We start from the raw sequence: 26,708 nt of genomic DNA on the forward strand, positions 1-26,708 counted from the left end.
CGTCGCGATCGCTCCCCGGAGCTGAAGAACGGGGAGAGCCGTATGTAAACACGGCTTCCCCGTGCTTCACTATGGCGGCGCATCGATCGCGTCATTCCCTTTATAGGGAAGACACGATCGATGACGTCATTCCTACAGCCACACCCCCCTACAGTTGTAAACACATACTAGGTGCACCCTAACTCCTACAGCGCCACCTGTGGTTAACTCCCAAACTGCAACTGTCATTTTCACAATAAAGAATGCAATTTAAATGCATTTTTTGCTGTGAAAATGACAATGGTCCCAAAAATGTGTCAAAATTGTCCGAAGTGTCCGCCATAATGACGCAGTCACGAAAAAAATTGCTGATCGCCGCCATTAGTAGTAAAAAAAAAAAAAATTAATAAAAATGCAATAAAACTATCCCCTATTTTGTAAACACTATAAATTTTGCGCAAACCAATCTATAAACGCTTATTGCGATTTTTTTTACTAAAAATAGGTAGAAGAATACGTATCGGCCTAAACTGAGGAAAAAAAATGTTTTTATATATGTTTTTGGGGGATATTTATTACAGCAAAAAGTAAAAAATATTGCATTTTTTTCAAAATTGTCGCTCTATTTTTGTTTATAGCGCAAAAACTAAAAACCGCAGATGTGATCAAATACCACCAAAAGAAAGCTCTATTTGTGGGGGGAAAAAGGACGCCAATTTTGTTTGGGAGCCACGTCGCACGACCGCGCAATTGTCTGTTAAAGCGACGCAGTCCCGAACTGTAAAAACACCTTGGGTCTTTAGGCTGCATATTGGTCCGGGGCTTAACTGGTTAAGTGAAAATTGTTCGTTCTGTTCCCATATGAGAAAAATGTTGGCGTTTATGCCTTTGGAAATGTTCTTTCGGAATGAAGGAATTGTCTGACACTATAAGAAAATCGAATGATCGTTCCTTGGATGTTCACCTGATTTTCTTATAGTGTGTACGGGCCATAAGAGGCTGTAAATTAATGCATTACTATTAACATCTGCCTGTCCATAGACAGTTTTTTTTAAGTCATCATTACTATTTACCAAGCTTAAAAATATAAAGATCACATCAAACAATGCCTGTTTAACCAGGCCCATTTCCAATAGACTACACCCACTTACCACACAATAATCTGCTATCTGACTGTGGAAGTGGCCTTGCCCTCATATTGTCTGGTGGTCTCCTACGACCCCCATCTGATAGTACTGTATTTATATTGTCATATTTAGATATTTTAGAGATTGTAATGTACTTTTCATATTTTTTTTTATATTTTAGAGCTAAACATGTAAGCACAACAAGAGCACTTGACACCACCAAATTCCTATCCAAAGAGGTTGAGTACATGCCTTGGCAGGCAGCCCTGGGTAGTCTCAGCTACTTTGTACAGATGTTTGATCGTACCGAAGTGTACGGGCCAATGAAGGTAACCAGTCAACAGGGATTGTGTCACTAATCATTGCCTTATCACAGCTAACCAATTTAGGTTCCTCTTCAAAAGGGGCCTAATAGTGTAGACATCCTAAATGATGAGCCACTGGTGCAAAAAATCCCAGTTCCAGAGCACCAATCCTCATGCCATATTCACATAGAAGGAAAAATAATTTTTGTTTTCAACGCAAATTTATGTTGAGAGCCGATTCACACTGCGGCGGCACGACTTCGGGGGCGACTCTGCAAGTCATCCTGAAGACGACTTCAGAGGCGATTAGCAAAATGACTTCTGTATAGAAGTCAATGCAAATCGCCCCGAGCCGCCCCCAAAGTCGTACAAGAACCTTTTTCTAAGTCAGAGCGACTTGCGTCGCTCCTATTAGAATGGTTCTATTGCATAGAATGGGACGAGACTCGTCAGTCGCCCCAGTGTGAACCGTCTCTTAGGGGTAAGCATGCAATTTTTTCCGATACCTACAATTGAGGCATGCATACCAGTCACAATTCAGAGCCTTGACAATTGAAGCTCAGCCTTCGGCCTTGGAAAACTTATCACAGGATGATTCTTTAACTAAAACACTGTCAATGACCTATAAAGAGTTGTTTAGTATAACTCCTGATAGGATGCTCCGATGCAAGGAAAAATGTCAGATGGAGGTACCAAACATAGATGGAGAAGACTGAGATGACATTTGGGACCACCCATTTAAATACCTAATTTCAGCAAGAGATAGACTGATACAATTCAAATTTCTACACAGAATTTACTATACCCCAGCATGACTGGTGGGGATTTACCCATCTTGCACAGCAGTATGTTGGAGATGTACACACTCCCCTGCCAATTTTGAACATATCTTTTGGAATTGCCAAGCCATTAGTGCTTCCTGGAAGGGGGTCCAAAAATGCATAAATTATATAATTGTAGGATGAGGAATGCAAACAAGTGTAGATTTACTCTTGTGTGGTGGGCTGGACAGGGGCTAATATAACAATGATTGATAGATAGTTTAACATTAAACTTTGATGGTATCAGAGATAAATTTCACAATTATTTGCTCAGGTGTATGTGATATGTACAGACCGAGTGATCTGCGGGCCATCCAGCTACTACACACTGTCAGGAAAGGTTTCACCTGCTGGTGGCACTGTCGGTTCTTAGGATCGCAGTACTGGTGTCTGCCAGCGGGTGTCTTCTAGCAGTCTGGAGTTGGCAAGAAAGGTTTCACCTGCTGGTGGCACTGTTAGATCTTTGGGCCGCAGTACTGGTGTCCACCAGCGGGTGTCTCCTGGCAATGTGGAGCCAACATCATCTCCTGTGATTAGGCGTCACCTAAGGCTAATTGCAGGAGATGTGCATTTATACCCAGCACTTACACACTGGCCTTGGTATTATGCTTGAGCCATATCCTGTACCTGTGAACCTGAACCTGTTCCTGTCCCTCCTGTTATCCTGTACCCCTGCCCTGCAGCCTGATCCCATCCACCTTCTCCCTGTCCTGTCTTGCTCCTTGCCCCCCATCTGCTGATCTCCTGTGTTTGACCCTGGCCTCACTACGTTTACAATTCTGGTATTCCCCATCTATTGTACATACTTGTTTTGGTATAAATACACATTTCTTGCAATTAGCCTCAGGTGACGCCTGATCGCAGGAGATGATGTCAGCTCCACACTGCAATGTCTAATAGTGATATTGCACTAAATGTTTAAAATCAATACATACTGACTCCAAGACGGTACAAAATGTGTGATAAAAGTGCTATCTATGTGATATCAAATGGCTCATATGAAATGGAAAAATAAATAATAAATAACCTATGAGCCTACATATGTTGACCCACAAACAGATACTGATACAATATTCAAGAGTGATCAATATATATATATATATATATATATATATATATATATATATATATATATATATATATATATATATATATAAAGTGTCACTGTGCAAATCAGAAAAAAAGTGCAAAAAATTACAAAAAGTGCAAAGCTGCAAAAAAAGTGCAAAAAATGCAAAAAGTGCAAGAATGCAAAAAGGTGTTAAACGTGCAGGAGTGTACCAATGTGTACAATATAAATGGTTCAATAATGCAATATGCAAAAAGATGTAAGTGAGAGTCAAGTTGATAAATGTCCCAAATATTCAATAAGGGGACAGATCCTCCAATGTCTCCAAATTCTTGATGAGAGTGTTTCCTTAATTGTGTTATTGAACCATGGTGTCTCTCCTTCACCAGTCTCTCAGAACTCTCACCTTACAGATATAAAAAACAGGCACATCAATTATTTCTCTTCCACTCCTTACTGATGTTGAGATACCGGGATTAATATATCAATACTTCTCTCCTTTGTCCCCTGCGATCTCTCCGTACTGCAGCAAATCACTGGAAGAGGGGAGGAAGGAGGGGGTGGGGGGAGAGGGGGAGAGAGCTCCAAACCGTGCCCAGGGACAAGCAAGGAGGAGAGAAGACTCCGATGGTGTAGTAATTTCGAATACAATTTTAATTAACACACATACGTATAGACTCTCACAATACTCTTACATAAAATAATAGCAAGCCTGTAAAGGTAAACTGCAGCGTTGTCCGCTGTCTTACTGTTCCCTCCGCTCCTTCCGGTATGCGCTGGCCTCAATCTCCCTACGGCGTTACGTCACGCACCTCGTGACTTCTTCAGGGACTAGCTAGTAAAACAGCGGACAACGCTCCAGTTTACCTTTACAGGCTTGCTATTATTTTATTTATTGTAAGGCCTCGTACACACAACCGAGGAACTCGTTGTAAATGAAACATCGTTTTCCTCGATGAGTTCCTTGTTCGGCTTGTCGAGAATCTTGACAAGCTTTCTTTGCGTACACACTGTCAAGACAAAATCTCATCGTTCTCAAACGCGGTGACATACAACACGTACGACGGCACTATAAAGGGGAAGTTTGATTCCACTGGCGCCACCCTTGGGGCTGCTTTTGCTAATCTCATGTTACTGCGTGTTAACCACTTAACCCCCGGACCATATTGCTGCCCAAAGACCAGAAGACTTTTTGCGATTCGGGACTGCGCCGCTTTAACTGACAATTGCGCGGTCGTGCGACGTGGCTCCCAAACAAAATTTGCGTCCTTTTTTTCCCACAAATAGAGCTTTCTTTTGGTGGTATTTGATCACCTCTGCGGTTTTTATTTTTTGCGCTATAAACAAAAATAGTGCGACAATTTTGAAAAAAATGAATATTTTTTACTTTTTGCTATAATAAATATCCCCCAAAAATATATAAAAAAACTTTTTTTTTCCTCAGTTTAGGCCGATACGTATTCGTCTACATATTTTCGTAAAAAAAAATCGCAATAAGCGTTTATTGATTGGTTTGCGCAAAAGTTATAGCGTTTACAAAATAGGGGGTATTTTTATGGCATTTTTATTAATATATTTTTTTACTAGTAATGGCGGCGATCAGCGATTTTTTTTTCGGTAATGCGACATTATGGCGGACACTTCGGACACTTTTGACACATTTTTAGGACCATTGGCATTTTTATAGCGATCCGTGCTATAAAAATGCATTGGATTACTATAAAAATGCCACTGGCAGTGAAGGGGTTAACACTAGGGGGCGGGGAAGGGGTTAAGTATGTCCCTGTGTGTTCTTACTGTGGGGGGGGGGGTGGCCTCACTAGGGGAAACACTGATCATCTGTTCATACATTGTATGAACAGAAGATCAGCGTTTCCCCCGCTGACAGGACCGAGAGCTGTGTGTTTACACACACAGCTCCCGTTCCCCGCTCTGTACCGAGCGATCGCGTGTGCCCGGCGGCGATCGCGCCCGCCGGGCACACGCACGGGAGTCGGGGGCGAGCGGGGGCGCGCGCGCGCGCCTCCGGCGGCGCGCACGCGCCCCCTAGTGGCGGCTCAAAGAGCCGCCGTATAGCTACGGGCTCTCGCCCAGGAGAGCCGACCTGCCGCCGTATAATGACGGTGCGCGGTCGGCTAGTGGTTAAGTAAAAGTTTGGTGAGAGACGATTCACGCTTTTCAGTCTGTTACAGCGTGACAAATGTGCTATCTCCATTACAAACCCTACTTTTACCGAAGGCACGCTCCCATCTCATACTTTATTCTGAGCATGCGCAGGTTTCTAAGCATACACACAAACGTGTTTCTCGTCGTAAACCAGCCCGACGAGACACACGACAAGGAAATTGAGACTCCCGACGAGGAAAAAGAGAACTTGTTCTCTTTTTTATATCTGTAAGGTGAGAGTTCTGAGAGACTGGTGAAGGAGAGACACCATGGTTCAATAACACAATTAAGGAAACACTGTCATCAAGAATTTGGAGACATTGGAGGATCTGTCCCCTTATTGAATATTTGGGACGTTTATCAACTTGACTCTCGCTTACATCTTTTCGCATATTGCATTATTGAACCATTTATATTAGGGTTGTCCCGATACCACTTTTTTAGGACTGAGTACAAGTACCGATACTTTTTTTCAAGTACTCACCGATACCGAATACCGATACTTTTTTTTAAATGTGTCCCCAAATGCAGACATGTCCCCCCACAAATGCAGCAATGTCCCCCATATAACCAGCCATGTCCCCCCACAAATGCAGCCATGTCCCTCATATATGCAGCCATGTCCCCCATATAACCAGCCATGTCCCCCATATAACCAGCCATGTCCCCCATATAACCAGCCATGTCCCCCCATATAACCAGCCATGTCCCCCCATACCTAAGATGCAGATGCCGCAGCCTGTATGTGGTCAATCGTTCAATTAGAGAATCATCATCCAATACAATAGGAGTGTGTGGGCAAGTCTCCAATCAGATAAGAGTGTGAGGTGCTATCATCCTATCAGATAAGAGTGTGTGGATAATCGTCCAATCAGGTAACTTTCAGGGGCAGAGCAGGAACCTGTATGGCGGGAAGCGTGTATCCAGCTGACGTGGAACGACAAGTTCCAGCACAGCATACACGGAATGTCAGTGCTGCGCTCCCCAGACGCTCTCCGTGCTGGTCCCCCACAAGTGAGAACAACGCCCCCCCTGGCTCATGCGGCGACAAGCAGTAGTACACAGAGCACGTTCAATTACCGGGCGTTGTTGTGAAGAGCTGCGGCCTGGACTCTCCGCCGGTGCCGGCTTCTTCCTACGTTCTCCACAGACCCCTTTCTCGAAGCAGACCCTCCTTCGCCTCCTCCTCACCCTTTCCGGTTCCGGGTTGCCACACCTCTTCTCCTTCGCCAGTGACACGCTCCGCCCGCCCCCTCTCTTCTCCTGCTTAAACAGCGGGCGGGGAACATTACACCGCCGCGTATAGACACTCCCCCTTGCTCTGGATTGGACAGTTCACCCGAGCAAGGGGGAGTGTCTATGCGCGGCGCCAATCATTACAGCTATTCAAAGCTGTAATGTTCCCGGCACGTATTACAGAGTCGGCGGTAGCGGGGATGCGGCGAACGGCGGCGGGAATGCAGCGTGACGGCGGCAGCGCGGGGGGGGGGGGAAGTATTCTATTTGGGTATCGGGGGTATTTGCGGGAGTACGAGTACTCCCGCAAATACTCGGAATCGGTCCCGATACCGATACTAGTATCGGTATCGGGACAACCCTAATTTATATTGTACACATTGGTACACTCCTGCACGTTTAGCACTTTTTTGCATTCTTGCACTTTTTGCATTTTTTGCACTTTTTTTGCAGCTTTGCACTTTTTGTAATTTTTTTGCACTTTTTTTCTGACAGTGACACTTTATATATTTATATTTGATCACTCTTGAATATTGTATCAGTATCTGTTTGTGGGTCAACATATGTAGGCTCATAGCTTATTTATTATTTATTTTTCCATTTCATATGAGCCATTTGATATCACATAGATAGCACTTTATCACATATTTTGTACCGTCTTGGAGTCTGTATGTATTGATTTTAAACTTTTAGCGCAAGATCACTTTTAGACATATTTATTTACGTGTACAGTGAACACCATTAGATCTAGCAGCTTCTGTCTCTTAGGCCTCGTACACACGGCCGAGGAACTCGACGTGCCAAACACATCGAGTTCCTCGGCCAGTTCAGCACTGAAGCCGCCGAGGAGCTCGGCGGGACGAGAGCTCCCATAGAACAACGAGGAAATAGAGAACATGTTCTCTATTTCCTCGTCGAGCTCCTCGTCGGCTTCCTCGGCCGAAAGTGTACACACGACCAGTTTCCTCGGCAGAATTCAGCCAGAAACTCGGTCGGAAGCTGAATTCTGCCGAGGAAACTGGTCGTGTGTACGGGGCCTTAGACTTCCCCACATTCATATCTACTCACTAGTAGCACGAGAGACTTTTTATTTTTACCCGCTGGTGGACACCAGTACTGCGGCCCAAAGATCTAACAGTGCCGACAGCAGGTGAAACTTTTCTTGACCTGCTGGCGGACACCAGTACTGTGATCCAAAAGAACTGACAGCGCCACCAGCAGGTGAAACTTTTCTTGACACACACTTGATATGGGAACTGAATTATCTAGCTTTAATGCTCCAGTCCGATGGGGCTTCAAGATTGGGTGGAAGACCGATTTAAGTTTGGTTGGGTGGGGGTGGAGGGGGTTTCATTAGATAGTTAGGAGTATGTGTGTTTTGTTGCACAGCCCTGCGTGGCCAGTTTACGGCAAATTCTATTGTAGTAGACCTCGTCCCGTCAATGGCCATACTTCTCCTTTAAAGCGGAGTTCCGGCCACAATTTCACTTTTTAAATATAAATACCCATGTAATACACAAGCCTAATGTATTCTAGTAAAGTTAGTCTGTAAACTAAGGTCCGTTTTGTTAGGTTGATACAGCATTTAGACACTTTATAAAATAGAAATTGACTGGGGCCATCTTAAGTGTGGGCATTATGAAGCCAGACTGTATGACTTCCTGGATTTCAGCCTTGAAAATCTCGCACATGCTCAGTGCTGCACAAGCAGTGTCAGATCAGGTTTCAGCACCTGTGCTGTCCAAGTCACATGATTCTTTGAGACTGGGGAGTGCACAGACTCCTGGAAAGTTACACCCACTACATTCCCAGGAGTCTGTGCGGTGTAGGTTAGGAAGCATTAAGCACCTAGGTGCAGGAAGTGGGAAGATTAACTATTCTGCCTAGCAACAACACTTTGAAGGCATCTAAAAAAAAAAAAAAATTCGTAAAGGACTAATGAGTTTTTTTTTAAAACTACTGATGTAATGTTATATTTATGGGTGGAACTCCACTTTAAAGTTGAACACTTGGTCAGAAACTTCTCACCACACAACCACTACCACAGACAAGTAAACCTTCCTCTTCGACACCTAAAAATCAATTGTGCATATCACATAATATATGGCCAGCATAAACTAAACCTGTAATGTTTCTCTACAGGCCTACATGAGACAGCAAGTTGCACCATTGTTTTTGTATTTTAAGAACAAGACGAATAACTTTACTGAAAGAATGACAACTTTAACAGAGCAGTAAGTACTATAGGATGTGCATCTTCTTAGGTGCTGAGTTTTTAAAAATTAATTGATAGTTGAAGTTTTTGTTTGTGGCAAACAGTGCAGCCTGCTTTAAAGAAAACCTGTTACCAACCTAAACAATTGCAGGTAAAAGCACAAAAATTAATAGCCAGATTCAGAAAGACTGGCTTAAATTTGTAAGGGGCTTAGCGTATCTCAGATACACTACGCCGCCGTAACTTAGAGAGACAGGTTCCTTATTCACAAAGAACTTGCGTCCTAAGTTACGGCGGCGTAGTGTAAATGGGCCGGCGTAAGCCTGCGTAATTCAAAGTAGGCTGGTAGTGGGCGTGTTGTATGGTAATGAATCGTGACCCCACGTAAATGACGCGCCTAACGAACGGCGCATGCGCCGTCCGTGGACGTATCCAAGTGCGCATGCTTAAAATCACGTCGCAAATAGTCAATGCTTTCGACGTGAACGTAACCTACGCCCATTCACGTACGACTTACGCAAACGACGTAAACGACGTGAAATTCGACGGCTGTTCCCAAGTCCATACTTAACATTGGCTGCGCCATCTTTTTGGTGGTTTATCTTTACGCCTGAAAAACTCCTTACGTAAACGTTGTATCTTACTGCGACGGGCGTACGTACGTTCGTGAATCGGCGTATCTTGCTCATTTACATATTCTAGGCGTAAATCCACGTACACGCCCCTAGCGGCCAGCGTAAATAGGCAGCTAAGATACGAAGGCGTAGGAGACTTACGCCGGTCGTATCTTAGCAACTGAGAATCGTATCTCAATTTGAGAATACACCTAAAGATACGACGGCGCGGATTCGGACTTACGAATATCTACTGATACGCCGTCGTAAGTCTTTCTGAATCCGGCTATAAGTATTTTAAATATTTACTTGCAGTGTTTTTTCCGTTTCATATTTTTTTTAATATTCACTTGTCATGTGTCATTGTTAGAAATTTAGGGGGAGTTATTTCCGTAGCACAGCCCCCGCCCCCTTGCACGCCATAACCCTTTCCTCCTTTGGGAGTGTCTATTTTCTGTGCTGGCCCAGCTCTTCTGCCTCTCCCCTCCCTAAATAAAATGTTATGCACCTGCCAGGACAAATAAATAAATATACAGTGAATCAAAGGGTTAAATGTGTTCCCTGGGAATGCTTGCTAACTGTGGGGCATGTGCTTTGACTGGGGTAAAGGAAAATCAGTACATTCCACTCTCATAGAACATCGGTCTTCCTTTCTCCCGAATGATTAGCGATTGGAGATTGCATCCGCTGAACCCGCTGATTGGCTCCCTCTGTGTCAAATCACAGTATATCTGCATGGGGCAGTCGCTAAGTGGTTAAGCACAGTGCAACTTAGTATACATACTGTATGTATACATACTGTATACATACATTTGTATTTAGTGGACTATATATTTATTTTGCCATACAATATTATCAGTAAGTATTTGATTGCCTGTGAGGGTTAGAAAGATTTTTTCACTATACTTTATGAAGGTTTTTTTTTCTTTTTCTTGAACAACTCCTTGTTTAGGTATTTTTACCACGCTAATTTTCTTGTGTCTTTGACAGTATGATCTTGTATATGGTTCATGTTCAAAATTAAATGGGCATATTCAGGGCTTTCTTTCTCAGAGAATAGGTGCGGGAACTCCTCCCTTCTCAGTCACCCCTTCACTCCGCTCCCAACCCACCTCCGAGCACCGCACCTTTGTTGCACCCTTTACCGTGCCACCTCCCAGTACCACCCCTTTTGGAGAGTGCAGAATAAAGTATCATTTTGTGGTGCAAGTATTTTCTAAGGAATGTGTTAATGATAATAAGAAAGGCAGTGAAATAGATCTAGCAACAATGGACACCCCAGCAACAATAGATCCCCCCCAGCAACAATGGAGTCCCAACAGTCAATAGATCTTCCAGAAACCAGCAACATTAGAATCATCCCCCAACAGTAGATCCCCCATGGATCACCTTCCTCCGCAAAAATCGATCCCCTCCTGCAACAATAGATTCCCCAGCAGCCAGCATCAATAGACCCTCCAGCACAACCCAGCGCCCCTTGCTATTGCATACATTCAGTTCTAAACACGCGGGTCCATGTGTTCTGGCGAAAAAAAGCCCTGGGCTTATTTATGCTGAAGGAAGAGCACAGGCGCTGTAATCATTTAACTAGATTGAACTCTGACTGGATGGTATTTTGTTTTCATGTGGCGTAGTGGTTAGCCTTTATGTATTCCAGCCATGGGGTCCTTCGTTTGAATCCCAACCAGAACACTACCGGCATGGAGTTTGAGTGTAGATCCTGTGCTTGTGTGGGTTTTCTCCCAGCTTCCATAGACATGCTGGCTGGTTAATTAGATCTTGTCTATATTGCCACTGGTGCCCTAGTGTTGGAGAATCATACATCGCCCATGTGAGCTGGTCGGGGAGTACCTCAGCTCACCTCACAGCTGTTACCTTAAAATTTGTTTAAGACAGCACATTGCAGCAACACGAGTGGCAATGCACCATTTGTTTGGCTGTGCAGTGCAACACAATGCATGTTAGTCAATCAGCAAGGTACATAGAGGTACCATTTAAATGAATGACACCATATCACATCAATGCATGCAATGTATTGCCTCGGGTTTCAGTAAAGCAAGCATTACATCAGCTCTATAGTGTGAATTGGCCCTCAGATGTTCCCACCCTATAGCTGCTCTCCGTGGAATGGCTAGGACAGCCTGTAGATGGCGGCATTCTCTACCAGTCTCAGGACACAGAATACAGGAACTTTCTAGAATCACTGGGCAGACCTTGCTCTCGGTTTTGGGCCCTTATACCTGCCTCAAGTGGTATTTCATATAGGGTAATGGTAGGCCTGCTCTCTGCACTCCTTCAGGGCCTGCCACAGTGGAATTGGGTGAGCCTTTGACATAAATGAAATGTCAGAAATGCTTTCATTTTGAAGGCCTCAATCACACGGGACATACTTCAATGCCCAGATAAGGGTCTGGTATAGATTTTTTTTTGGGGGGGCGGACCCGCACTGTTTTTTTGGCATGGGGGTTCCTCTTAAAATCCATGCCAGACCGAAATGCCTGGTATGCTCTTGGAGGGGGAACCCCATACTGTTTTTTTTTATATGGCAGGGAGTTTCCATTAAAGAGTTATACCAGACACAAAGGGCCAGATTCATGTAGATTTGCGGCGGCGTAACGTATCGTCTTTACGTTACACCGCCGCAAGTTTTCAGCGCAAGTGCCTGATTCACCAAGCACTTGCATGTAAACTTACTGCGGTGTATTGTAAAGTCGTCCGGCGCAAGCCCGCTTAATTCAGATGGGGCGTGTACCATTTAAATTAGGAGCGCTCCCGAGCCGAACGTTCTGCGCATGCTCCGTGTGAAAATTTCCCGCCGTGCTTTGCGCGAAATGGCGTCGCACCGACGTCATTTTTTGAACGTCGACGTGAGTTACGTCGTTTCGTATTCCCGGACGTCTTACGCAAAAAAAAAATTTGAAATTCGACGCATACTTTAACATGGGCTGTCTATTGTTACACCACCTCAATAGCAGCCGTAACTTTGTGATGGGAAAAACCGACTAGCGACGACGAAACAAACGCGCGTACCTTCGTGGATCGCCGTAAAAGCTAATTTGCATACCCGACGCTGGAAAACGACGCAAACTCTACCCAGTGGCGGCCAAAGTATTGCAGCCTAAAATCCGAAGGCGTACGAAGCCGTAAGCCTGTCGGATCTTAGCCAAATGCCCTCGTATCTTTGTTTGTGAATCATAAATTTGAAAGTACGCCGGAGTATCAGCAGATACTCCGGCGTACTTGTACTGTGAATCTGCCTCAAAGTGCCTGGTATTGTCGGGATCAAAGTCGGATCCCTGTTCATTAAAGTCGGATGAATGTTGGAACTTCACATTGCAGGGCATCCACAGTCGGATCCACAGTTGTAAGACTGTCATGTCGTACCAGTGTGAACCCAACCTAATTGTGGAAGTGTGATCTGATTACTGTGGAAAAACACTTTCTTTTCAACAATTTTAACATAATGCTGCCACTGTTATCAGTTATGTTTTTGGGTTTTCACATATCATGTAAATGTTCATTTTCTCTACAGATACGCTGAAATAATTGCAGTCAGTACAGCCTGCGCCTATGGCATCACAGAATGTAGAGAACTAGCAACTCAGCAATTCAGGAATTGGATGGAAACAAATGTGAATAAGTATGTATTTACAAAACCAACAAATGGCTTCTTAGGGATATCTATAGTAAGGGCTCCTACACACAGGGCTTAAAATAGACCACTTTTAAAGGCTATGTTAGACTGTGTGTCCATGCACACATACACTATATTACCAAAAGTATTGGGACACCTACCTTTACAACATGCACATGAACTTTAATGGCACCCAGTCTTAGTGTGTAGGGTTCAATACTGAGTTGGTCCCCCCTTTGCAGCTATAACAGCTTCAACTCTTCTGGGAAGGCTGTCCACAAGGTTTAGGAGTGTGTCTATGGGAATGGTTGACCATTCTTCCAAAAGCACATTTGTCAGCCACTGATGTTGGACGAGAAGCATAATGTATAAGCCATGCATAATCACCGATCTGACATTGTTGTACCACATTTGAATATAATTCTAGTACTGATATAAAAATTATATCTCAATATCATTTGTATGTATCCACAGAATTCATCCAAACCTGAGATACACTATTTACTGCAATGCAATAGCAAGAGGGGGAGAAGAAGAGTGGAACTTTGCATGGCAAGAATTTAAAAAGACAGATAATGCACAGGAAGCAGATAAACTGAGAACAAGTCTGGCCTGCAGCAAGGAACCCTGGATCCTTAACAGGTAAGAATTCCTTTAGGATATTCTGAACACTCTTAGACAATATTTACTGACCTGGAACGGATAGTTATATCTAATGCTCTTCGGCTGCCTTTTGTCATGAATTTCCACCATGGCTGTGATCATAAATATATCTGAGCACCTTGTTGCATGCATCAACCCCTGGGAACCTTTGCTATTCCTCTTCTCCTCTCTTTTTTATTTCCCCGTTACCTTCTCTTATTCCTCTTCTCAGTGGCTTCACTGGATTATGCAATGGTTGTCTTTCCATGGTGAGTAATACAGAGCTTTTTGAGCTGGAACATGGGGGAACTCAGTTCCGGCACCTCCAGCACATAATGTATATACTAGCAAAGGGTGCTTGGTGTGTGCTGGAGGGTCTATTGATGCTGACTGCTAGGGATCTATTGTAGCTTGGAGTTGTAGTGTTTCTGGGGTATGTATCTATTGTTGCTCAAGGGGGATCTTTTTTGCTTTGAGGGGTTTTATGCTGTTATGGGCAATCCACTGTTGAGCGGGGAAGGTCTAGGGATGCTGGCTGATGGGGGACCTATTGTTCCCAGCAGTGGTCTTTTGTTGCTGGGGCAGATCTATTGTTGCTTGTGGAGATCTATCGTGGCTGGTGGATGTATTATGTTCCTGGGGGAGGGCCTATTGTGACTGGCAGGTCTATTGTTGCTGTGAAGGATCTATTGTTGTGGGGGAATTTTTTGTTGCTGGGTGGGGTCTAATATTAGAATTTACATACAAATTACTTTACTTTGTAAACACCCCAAACGGAGCGGTACTAGGAAGCGAATAGGGGGGAAGAGACAAGGAAAGGTGCTCCTGATTGGCTGACTGACCTGGATTGACAGCCGTGGTAGCCAATTGCGCCGCGCCGTCTTATCAAATGAGGAGGGGAGTCTTGGGCAGCTGAGACACTTCTGCAACATCGCTGAATAAAGATAAGGTAAGTATTAGGGGGCTTAGGGGGGCTGCTGCACACAGAAGGCTTTTAATCTTAATGCATAGATGCATTAAGATGAAAAAAAAAGAACTTCTGCCTTTACAAGCACTTTAAATAGAAGGAATGTGTTACAGACCATTGCAAAATTATCAAAGTGCTAAAGACAAATTAAATGAGAGACCTAATTGTTCTTTTTTTAGACTATTAGAGTATGCAACGGATACCACAAAAATTCGTAGACAAGACTCTATTTCCACAATTCTTAATGTTGCCGGGAATTCGGTTGGCCAGAGTCTTGCCTGGGACTTTATTAGAAGCCATTGGAAGACATTCCGTGAAAAGTAAGTAAGTTACTGCTGTAAAGAAGGAAGGTACTTTGACACTGTTGAATTTCTAAAAAAAGATAGTAAATAATGTCATAGGATTTCTAAGAATTGTGGGCCAAATCCTCAAAAATCCTGCCTAACTTATCTTTTCCCATTTAAGTTACACTGACTTAAAATTTCTACCTAAGTGCCCGATCCACAAAGCACTTACCTAGAAATTTCAGGCCGTGTAACTTAAATGTCTCCGGCGCAAGGCGGTCCTCTTCTGCAGGGGGCGATGACAATTTAAATGAGGCGCGCTCCCGCGCCGGTCGTACTGCGCATGCTCGTGACGTCATTTTCCCGACGAAATTACGTTACGTCGGGCTTTGTGGATTGCGACGGGACAATAAAGTTGCGTCGGGTAAAAAAAAAGTTACGCGCCGGGAAAAAAAATTAAAAATTAAAAAAAAAACGCGGCGATCGAAAAAAAGATCTGTTTTTACAAGGTGTTACTAGTTTACACTTTGTAAAAGCAGAACTAATTTTACGTATGCAAACGTAAACTTACGCAGAAAACACAAAGCTGAAAAGCTTTGTGGATCTCCGTAAGTCCTCATTTGCATACGCAAAGCGGCATTTCGACTCGAAATGCCCCCAGCGGCGGATGCGGTACTGCATCCTAAGATCCGACAGTGTAAGTCTCTTACAGATGTCGGATCTTCTGCCTATCTTTGGAAAACTGCTTCTGAGGATCAGTTCCAAAGATAGGCACAGGGATACGCAGGCTGAACAGCAGATCCGCCTGCGTATCCCTTTTGAGGATTTGGCCCTGTATTATCACAGCGGCAGGCTGAGGGAAGTAGGACACTAGTGAGGGCCTACAGTCCCTGCTGGAAGAGAGTCTCTCTGCTGTGATCAGGGGAAGCATAAAAGAATACTGTATGTCATGACAAGTTTACTGTATTTAAGTTTAAAGCACTTTAAGAAATGGGGTAAGAAATATTCTTGCTTTGATTGGAATAGTAAAGAAGTACTTATAGCTAGGGGTGCAACGGATCAAAAAACGTACGGTTCGGATCGTTTCTTGGATCAGAGTCACGGATCGGATCATTTTTCGGATCAGCAAAAAAAAAAATGTAACGTGGCTCAAGCACTTTCAGCATGTGTTTAAAGCCCTCATTTTGCACAACCGAATATGGCCTCATGTCTGCACCTATAAACACACCAATGTCGTTTTTGATGGCTTTAGCCCGGTCTGATTGTGCAACAAGGGGCTGCTTAAATGCTGCGCTGTTGAGCAGCTTTCGTTTTCATTGTCACTCCGGTCAGTGAAACACCAGGGTGATATCGCATCGTGCGTGGCCATGCTTGATGTGTTTCCACTGTCATATGGCTTTTTTGTGCCACAGTGCCTACCCACCATCACGGTTTTATCCACTAACCTATTTCCTTCATCATTAGATTTGACAGGGAAGCCAAAATGCTCTCATACAGGGGATTTAAATGAAGCGGGGCTTTCAAGCTTCTCCGTTCCTCCACTCGCCATGACCACGCTGTATGTGGATGCACGCAACTTTTTTTTCCAGAAATCAATCTGCGGATCACACGTGTGCGGTTCGGATCAATGTCTTCGGTTCGGATCGCGGATCGATGACAATCCGTTGCACCACTACTTATAGCCTAACCGGGCATATAAAAAATGATCCATTTAATACAGGGTTTCTCAACCAGAGGTTCCTAGGGGTTCCTTGGGCCATAAGTGATTTCTGCCTCTCAAATAAGTAACCACTGACACCAATGATATTTTATCTATGTGTATATTATATTTTTATTAATCATTTTTATATTAAAGAACAGAAAAAAGCAGGTATACCTCAAGTACAACAATATGTCAGATAAAATGGAAAATGTTCAAGCACATTTTCAGAAATTATTAAACAATATTTCATAAGCCTCTTATACACCAAAAGGACAGAAAGAGAACACTTGTCCAACTGAGATTGGTAAATAAGGGGAGACAAGACGACGAAAATGGGGGAGAATTTGTTTATTGAAATTTTATTATATTTTATTATTTTAAGTCAGAGAACAGGTTCAAAAGCGATACAGGAATATATATACAGTATACAGTATAACATTATAATGTGACTAAAGATAAAGTTGTCTCGTACTTTAATCAAGAGATTGTCAACTCAGAGAGACTTTTCCTATAGTGTTAATAAAGCAAAAATGTCTAAACATAGACTATGGTAGAATAATGGAGTCTCAAAATAATTATAATTTGGGAATATCTAAAGTTCTTAATAAAAGAAGTGTTATTGAATAATCACTCTTAAATTTCAAGTAGGAGGAAGTTCCTATGGTTAATATCACCATAAAATCAAGAAATGCATTCAAAATTAACGCTATATGAACCTGATGAAGAGAGAGGAATATAAGAAAGGAAAAGGAAAGGTAAAATAGCAAAAGGGTTAGAAAAGAAAGAAAGAGGAGAGAGGAAAGGAAATGAAAGGGAAGGGATCTCCGAGGTAAGGCGTATTTCCAATCATATGTTCAATAAGAAAATAAAAATGCAGGAGACATCAATAAGGTTGCATCGAAAGTAGAAGGCAGGTAGTGTGTCGTCCAGGGGAGCCATATATTCTTGAATTTAGGAATTTTGTCATGTGTTATAGCCTCTGTTTTGGCATGAACCATAGCTTGATTAATTCTACATTTAGTTTCAGTTAATGTCCTGGTACGAGTTTTCCAGGCTTTAGCTATTGTTTGTTTCCAGGCTGTAGTGAGATGAAGCAGTAGCTTAAACTGGTTAATAGAGAGAGTTGTCGGTTTTGAATTCAAAAGCGCAATCAGAGGATCAGGAAAGATGGACACTGCAAATAATGTCGAGATCATGCCGAATATGTCTTCCCAAAATCTTTGGGAAGTGGACAGGTCCACCAAATATGAAAATATGATCCAGGTTCAGTGCAGCCTCGAAAACAAGAGGAGGAGTAATTGGGGGGAAATTTCGCAATTCTGGTAGGAACTAAATACCAACGTGTAAGTACTTTGTAGTTGGTTTCTAAAGCGGCAATATTTTGAGAGGAAGATTTTGTAGTAATCCAAATTTTATCCCATATTTCTGTTTCCAATGAGAATCCAAGATCAGATTTCCACTTCATGTTTACATATGTTTTCAAAGTATGATAATTTATTGAGTGCAAGTTTTCCTTGGATATTGGACATATAAAAAATTTAAATCTGAAGATATCGGAACATTTTCGAGTTTGGAAGTTCATGACTATTACTTAAGTCAGGGAATGTTTGAAGACCACTGAGTTAATAAATTGGTAATCTGTGGTAAAATAGGTGAAAAATTCATCCTAAAGAGTTCAGAGAGATGAGGCGTAAGATTAATTCCTAAGTATGGAAGACTGGTAGCAGACCATGAGAAAGGGAGAGATGCTTGTGCCTGTTGTACATCTGAGGGGGATAGGGAGAAGTTTAGTGCCATGGATTTTTGAGGATTAATGACTAGGCCAGACATATGAGCAAAATGATCACGTTTTCGGATAAGATTAGGAGCGGAAATATGTGGAGAGGACATAAGGATTAAAATGTCGTCTGCAAAGAGACATGTTTTGTGATGATGTCCAGCTAACTCAAGGCCTCTAATAAAGGGATCAGAGCGAATAGATTGGGCAAGGGGTTTGATAACCTTGAATGACCTTGAAAATTGAGGGAGTCTTTTCCTCTTGCTGCGGCCAAAATTTGCTCTTTGGTGCTAAAAAATAAATACATTTTTCGATTATATCACGAGGAGGACCTTCAGTTTTGCGTGGCATTAAAGCCCTATGAATTCTATCAAGTTCCAATCGATCAATTGGGATTGACGGCATTGGTTCTTGGAATAGAGCAGTGATGGTCGATTGAAAATCAACAATTGCCTCAGGTATAACACGGATGCGCAGATTAGAGCGATGTGCCTTATTCTCAAAATCTTCCAAACGTATTTGCAAAGTAAGGTTTTCCTCTTTAACCACTTTCCGACCGCGCTATAGCAAAAATACTGCTACAGCGCGGTCGAGTTACCCTGACAGGACGTCCCTGGGACGTCCTCGTGCACTTCCGCGTTTGCGCGTCCCCTGGGGCGCGCTCGCGGAAGTGTCCGTGCTCGCCGGGTCTAGAAGACCCGGCGCATCACGGATGACGGTAAATAGCCGCTGATCGCGGCCATTTACCACGTGATCGCTCCGTCAAATGACGGAGCGATCACTTGTAAACAAACCGGCGTCATTTGATGACGCCGGTTCCTCCCTCTCCTCTCTGTACCGTTCGGTACAGAGAGAGGGGGGGGAGCGGGTGTCAGCAGCTGCTGTGGCTGGATCTGTGACAACTGCAGTCACAGATCCAGCCATCCTTCCCTGCGCAATACTCTGCAATAACCCATACTCTGCCTGCAATACCCCAATACTCTGCCTGCAATACCCCAATACTCTGCCTGCAATACCCCAATACTCTGCCTGCAATACCCCAATACTCTGCCTGCAATACCCCATTACTCTGCCTGCAATACCCCATTACTCTGCCTGCAATACCCCATTACTCTGCCTGCAATACCCCAATACTCTGCCTGCAATACCCCAATACTCTGCCTGCAATACCCCCATACTCTGCCTGCCATACCCCATACTCTGCCTGCCATACCCCATACTCTGCCTGCCATACCCCATACTCTGCCTGCCATACCCCATACTCTGCAATACCCCAATACTCTGCAATACCCCAATACTCTGCAATACCCCAATACTCTGCCTGCAATACCCCATACTCTGCCTGCCATACCCCATACTCTGCCTGCCATACCCCATACTCTGCCTGCCATACCCCATACTCTGCCTGCCATACCCCATACTCTGCCATACCCCATACTCTGCCATACCTCGATACTCTGCAATACCCCGATACTCTGCAATACCCTGTGCAATACCCCAATACCCTGCGCGATACTCTGCAATACCCAAATACTCTGCAATGCCCCCAATACTCTGCAATGCCCCCAATACTCCGCAATGCCCCAATACTCCGCAATACCCCAATACTCCGCAATACCCCAATACTCCGCAATACCCCAATACTCTGCATATATAATGTTTTGGGGTTCTATGTAATTTTCTAGCAAATAAATGGTGATTTTTTCCATGTAGGAGAGAAATGTCAGAATTGGCCTGGGTGCTCCAGAACGCCTGATGGTGCTCCCTGCATGTTGGGCCTCTGTATGTGGCCACGCTGTGTAAAAGTCGCACACTTGGGGTATCGCCATACTCGGGAGGAATAGCAGAATGTGTTTTGGGGTGTCATTCGTGGTATGCATATGCTGTGTGTGAGAAATAACCTGCGAATATGACAGAAACAAGTTTTTATTTATTTATTTTTACAGAATTTTCTGTCGTTTTTCTTTTATAGCGCAAAAAATAAAAAACCCAGAGGTGATCTAATACCACCAAAAGAAAGCTCTATTTGTGTAAAAAAAAGGACAAAAATTTCAAATGGGTACAATGTTGTATGACTGAGTAATTGTCATTCAAATTGTGAGAGCACCGAAAGCTGAAAATTGGTCTGGTTAGGAAGGGGGTTTAAGTGCCCAGTGGTCAAGTGGTTAAGAATTTCCAATTCACAAACATGGGACTGTACATTTGTTTCCACATCTTCTACTCTGTTTTCTAGGTCTGATGTACGCTGGCCTAATTCTCTGATTTCTTAAGTCAGGCTTTCTGTGATGTGTTTTGATGTCTAATTTAGTGCTTTTTGTAGCATCTTTTCAAACTGCTTTATAATATTAGGATGTAAAGTGTCCATTACTGCAGTTTGTGAGGAAGCAGTGTATTCAACATCAGATTCAGCTGTGTCAGCTGTATCATCCTGTGGCTGTTATTTTTGCCTCTGCTTAGCAGCACGAGAGGAGCATGTGTGAGGTGAGGGGGGAGGTGCCATTTTAGACATGGCCCTGGGCAGAGCGTCTCTGGAGTTCTTCTTTATTGTACTTTTCAGACGGGCCCCACCGAACACCATAATGTGTTCACTGTACCTCAGAGAAGGTTAGTAGTTCTTTGTCTGCCTCTCCTGAAGCCATGCGGCTGTTTAATCTGGCTGCGTGAGTCCCGGGAGATACGGAGTTTCAACAGGACATGTCTGCCTCAGCTGGCTCCGCTCATGCTCTCCCCTGGCGGAGAATTCTAAAGCTGTATGAATCACTTATAGAAGCGATATGTATACAATAAATACTGTGTACATGAATGACCAGCCATGATTGGGGACTCTAAATCATGGTCGCTGAAGAGTAGCTAGCCAGTCTACATTGCATAGAAGGCCTGCTAGTCCAGTCGTCCTACAGTTGTAATTTCTTATGTTAAAGTGGAACTTTAGGGGGAAAAATGGCAGACAGCATTTTTAATGCAGAAGAGTCATACTATGTTTCTTTTGCATTCAAATTCCTAACCTGCCTGTACATCCTGTACAAGTACAATTCAGTGTACAATTTTCGCATGAATGAGTCCCCGGCATTCGCGAGAGAGACATCATCATGGCTCAACCAAAAAAAAATGGTCGAAGAATCATATCCAAAAGCTAATTGGCTGAAGACCTCTGTCAGTGGCTGAAGAGAAGTTTTTATAGTTCCCCCCTTTAAATACATACATGGTTTATCCACAGTAAACCAACATTCACCAAATATGGGTGGAAACTGTACTTTTGACAGAATATAAAAAGTGAGGTATCTCTTTCTAGGCAGGGTGACATGAGTCAGTATCTACATTGGGTCCCCCTGTACATGCACAGGGGTGATCTCCACCAACCACGTCAACTGAAGCGCTTGGTGTCTTTCTATTCACATACCTGTTACTTTCAAGGTGAGTACATTTAGATGCCAGCACCCCGTCAATCCTAGGACCAAGGGAAAAGTCTCCTTTGAAGAGTTTGGAGAGCTGCTCTTATCTTAAAACAGGAGTTCACCCTAAAAATGAAGCAGTACTTACCGCTTTAGAGAGCGATCTTCTCCGCCGCTTCCGGGAATGGTCTTCGGGACTGGGCGTTCCTTCTTGATTGACAGTCTTCCGACAGGCTTCCAACGGTCGCATCTATCGCGTCACGAGTAGCCGAAAGAAGCCGAACGTTGGTGCGGCTCTATACGGCGCCTGCGCACCGACGTTTGGCTACTTTCGGAAAATCGTGATAGATGCGACCGTCGGAAGCCTATCGGAAGACTGTCAATCAAGAAGGAACGCCCAGTCCCGCAGCCCGTACCCGGAAGCGGCGGAGAAGACGTATCTCTAAAACGGTAAGTACGGCTTTGATTTAAAAAAAACTACCCAATTCCCCTTGACAAAATGAGCATGAATTTAATCTTAAAAATTGTCATTTCCGGGTGAACCTCCACTTTAACACATGTCATGTATGAATAATGAGATACAATATGATGAATTTTGTCTAACTGAAATAGTTTTTTCTGCAGGTACCTATCATTGATTTCACTGAGAGATTTTGGAAGTAATCCCTCTATTAAATGTGCCTAATGTATTGCCAGTATGAGGTTATAAAGATAATTGCACATGTTTTACCGATAGTCAGGAAATGAAATGTATGATAATTAACCAAGTCTATATTTTTACCTGCCAAAGCAAAAAGAATATTCATTTTTTTTACCTTTCCTCTCTAGGTTTGGAAGCTCTTCATTCTCTTTTGGTTACCTTATTTCAGGAGTTTCCAGGAGATTTTCAACTGATTTTGACCTGCAGCAGGTAGGTGTTTATGTTAGTACTATGTAATCAGAGGAATGCGTAGAGCAGGGGCGGACTGACCATTGAGTCACTCGGGCACTGCCTGAGGGCCCCATGCCACTAGGGGGCCCCATCAGGGTTGCAAGGCTCAGTAAAACCAGGGACAGTATGTAAAAATCTATGTTTTTTTTTACATCTGTCCCTGATATGTCCAAAACCAACATGCTTTTGATGTGAAAATCCTGAGATTTTAGCTGCCCCGCCTCTGCACTGCCTCCTGGCGTGGTGGCCATCTGTAAGTCCAGGGGCCCCATAATCTTCTATTGCCCGGGGGCCCCACGAGTTGTCAGTCCGCCCCTGGCGTAGAGGCTTTTAAAAGCATGAATTTACGAGGAGCAAAGTAGAGTAATTTTTTCCCAAGGCTTATTATTAAAAACCGAGAAAAGAAAACATCAAGGCATGTTGTACAGGAGCGAATTTCTTTCCAGCAACCACGAGCAGAGGGGCAGGGGAAACTATCGCTGCCAGGAGAAGACAGTGATAATTGTTAGTGGCTATATCAACCGATAGTGATAATCGCATGTAAAATCTGGCATGCTGGTTGTACCCAAGTTGATCTTTCAACTTGGTACATTCAGCCTGCCCATACATGGTTTGTATATCAGCCAGTTCCTGCTACACCGGCCATGATTTGAACCGCCTATGGCTGGCCTTATGCCCCTTTCACACAGGCGTCATAATTTACTGATATTTACTCAGGAACTTGTTGACAGAAATTCCTTGAGTAAAAAAACTAAAGGCCTAAGTAATGCAAACTGTATATAGAGAAGTACAATTCTTCTTCATTGCCAGTATTGTAATTGTGTAAACATGCTTATAGACATGTAAATACACAACTGTGAGTAAATGACTACACTCAAATGTAAAATGTATTATTTTTGTTTTATGGCTCTGTACTTATAGCTGTATTACTGATATTTACTCAGCTGTGTGCACTGTTCCATGGATAACATTTCATTCCATTTCAAATCTATAAAAAACGCTGCACTTTTTACTCCAATGTGCCTGAGGCCTTAGATGCTTCCCAAAGTAGCCACTTACTAGGTAGTGTTTATAGAAATAGGGTACAAATACAATGGCGGCTGGTGCTAAACTTTTTTTGGGGGTGGCGACAAACAAACCGCCCCAGGTCTGCATGCACCCCTCCACAGTCCCTCTCACCCCCCTTACCCCTCCACTGCACGGTCTCCCTGCACTCATCCCTCCACAGTATGGTCCCTTCACACTCACCCCTTCACTGCACGGTCCCCCTGCATTCACCCCTCCACTGCATGGTCCCCCTGCATTTACCCCTCCACTGCATGGTCCCCCCGCATTCACCCCTCCACTGCATGTCCATCCCGCACTCACCCCTCCACTGCATGGTCCCCCCGTATTCACCCTCCACTGCACGGTCCCTCCGCATTCTCCTCTCCACTGCATGTTCCCCCTGCACTCACCCCTCCACTGCATTCACCCCTCCACTGCACGGTCCCCCTGCATTCACCCCTCCAGCTTGTTTTTGTCTAGGGGTGAGGAAAAAGGAGATGTACTTACCTAAACAATGGTGGCTGCTGCTCAATTTTTTTGGGGGGTACGACAAACAAATCATCCACCCCCCACCAGCCCGCACTTACCCCAGCCCACCCCCCTGCTTGCCCGATAGACCCGCACTTACCCCAGCCTGCACGCCCGCTAGCCCCGCACTTACCCCAGCCCACCCATCTGCCCACCAGCCTCGCACTTACCCCAGCCAGCTCACTCGTCTGCCAGCCAGCCCTGCACTTACCCCATCCAGGTCATGGGCAGGTTCCTCCGGCTTCTCCTCCCGGCCAACCCAGTTGCTTCTCCCCCCGGTCTTAAGACCCAGTTCCTGTCCTGATTGGCCAGGGGGAGAAGCAGGAAGACATTAGCGAATGTTGATTTGCTAATGTCACAAGTGGGTGGGCTTTGGGGAGCAGTGCCACCCTTTTTGAGGCCAATTAGAAGGCTCTAATCATGTGCTTCAAAGAAAAAGAAACCCATAGAAATCCATGCGTCCGGCACCCCGCATGGAGATTAGGGGCCAGCGCATAGAGATTAGGGGGTGGCACCCCTGTGCCCCTAATGGACCAGCCGCCAGTGTACCTAAACCTCCCAGCACAAGACAGATCCGGCGCCTCCGATACTCCAGCGGTCTTGAGTTGTGGAGTGTTCCTGATGTCATCACTCCCAGAGCAGGCTCCATATACAAGGAACAGTCCACCTCTGGGCCGTGGGGAGCATCAATTTCCGATGGAATGAAGGATCAGATGAGTATAACTTTCTCCTCACTCCTAGACAAAATGAGCAGTTGATCCGTGCAGTGTAGGCACAACCCAACTGCATGGGAAAACTTTTTTTTGTCTGGAGTTGAGCTTTAAGTTGCTCAATTTTGGCCAACATTTTGGATACACTCAACCTATATAGGGAAACCATTGTGATTTGTATAAAAGGGCAACTTTGATAAAATGAAATACCATGTAATCATATACACATAGATGTGCAGGAATCCATGTGGAAACTTTTAATTTCCTCTTAAAAATTACAATCATTCTCTTTCTCACCAGCTTGAACAATTTAAGAAGGATAATGAAGCAGTAGGTTTTGGCTCAGGTACACGAGCTCTGGAGCAATCAATAGAGAAGACCAAGACAAACATTAAATGGGTAAATGAAAACAAAAAGCTTGTTAAGGATTGGTTTGAAAGCACGGTCGTAAAGCCATAGAAGACGAGCATATACCACGCTACCTGATACTTGTGAAGATCAAGTCTACCAGCCACACGTGCCTCCTACAAGGACTGCTTGCCACTCTCAACAGTTTATGAAGCTGCAATGGCTTTGTGGTTAGCACTTCTGCCTTGCAGAACAGGGGTCCCTGTTTCTTAAACCCAATCAAGACACTATCTGCATGGAGTTTGCATGTTCTCCCTGTGCTTGTGTGGGCTTCCTCTGGGTACGCCGGTTTCCTCCCACACTCTAAAGACATGCTGTTAGGTTAATTTGCCCTGGTAGGTGGGGTAGGGCCCCTGTAAGCTCCTTGAGGGCAAGGAATTAAGTGAATGTAGAATGTAAAGTGCTGCAAAAGCTGATAGGACTATATAAATACCTGTAATTAAGTAAGGAAGTGGTTGTACGAGGACAAATACAAGATCTAATCTTATGTTAGCTTCCTTTTCTATGCTTTGTTTCTAAGGCGACTGAGAAACATTAATTTCAAACTTTCTACGCACATATGGCAAGGAATTTTTATCGCTCAGGGTTTAAACAGTATGATTATTTCATATGGAAAAATATTCTGCTCCCACTGACATTAATCTATATCATAAGCAAATCAGGGGGTCAATTGGCATGAAATATACAGAGCCTTGAAAAAAATCCATACCCCTTGAAATTTTCCACATTTTGTCATGTTACAACCAAAAAAGTAAATGTATTTTATTGGGATTTTATGTGATAGACCAACACAAAGTGGCACATAATTGTGAAGTGGAAGGAAAATGATAAATGGTTTTCAATTTTTTTTTACAAATAAATATGTGAAAAGTGTAGCGTGCATTTGTATTCAGCCCCCTTTACTCTGATACCCTTAAGACCCCTTTCACACTGAGGAGTTTTTCAGCGGTACAGCGCTAAAAATAGCGCTGCTTTTCCGCCTGAAAAACTCCTTCACTGCCTACTCAATGTGAAAGCCCGAGGGCTTTCACACTGACGCGATGCGCTGGCAGGAGACTAAACAATCTCCTGTCAGCAGCATCTTTGGAGCGGTGAGGCCCCGTACACACGGCCGAGGAACTCGACGTGCCAAACACGTCGAGTTCCTCGGTGAG

General features: G+C 44.0%; 1 protein-coding gene across 1 annotated transcript in view; it reads left to right on the forward strand.

Annotated features, from left to right (window-relative positions):
• LOC120931218 (alanyl aminopeptidase, membrane) overlaps window positions 1-26,313 on the forward strand; it is a 121,602-nt gene extending 95,289 nt beyond the window's left edge. Inside the window, exons 15-21 of the mRNA XM_040342453.1 lie at window positions 1,288-1,435; window positions 8,846-8,937; window positions 13,065-13,172; window positions 13,641-13,808; window positions 14,955-15,095; window positions 22,759-22,840; window positions 25,447-26,313. Coding sequence (XP_040198387.1) covers window positions 1,288-1,435; window positions 8,846-8,937; window positions 13,065-13,172; window positions 13,641-13,808; window positions 14,955-15,095; window positions 22,759-22,840; window positions 25,447-25,605 — 898 coding nt within the window. The 3' untranslated portion in view covers window positions 25,606-26,313. The remainder of the gene's footprint in view (window positions 1-1,287; window positions 1,436-8,845; window positions 8,938-13,064; window positions 13,173-13,640; window positions 13,809-14,954; window positions 15,096-22,758; window positions 22,841-25,446) is intronic.
• Window positions 26,314-26,708: the final 395 nt, after the last annotated feature.

This window comes from Rana temporaria, chromosome 3 (genome assembly GCF_905171775.1).
Source record: "Rana temporaria chromosome 3, aRanTem1.1, whole genome shotgun sequence".
Lineage (NCBI taxonomy): Eukaryota > Metazoa > Chordata > Amphibia > Anura > Ranidae > Rana > Rana temporaria.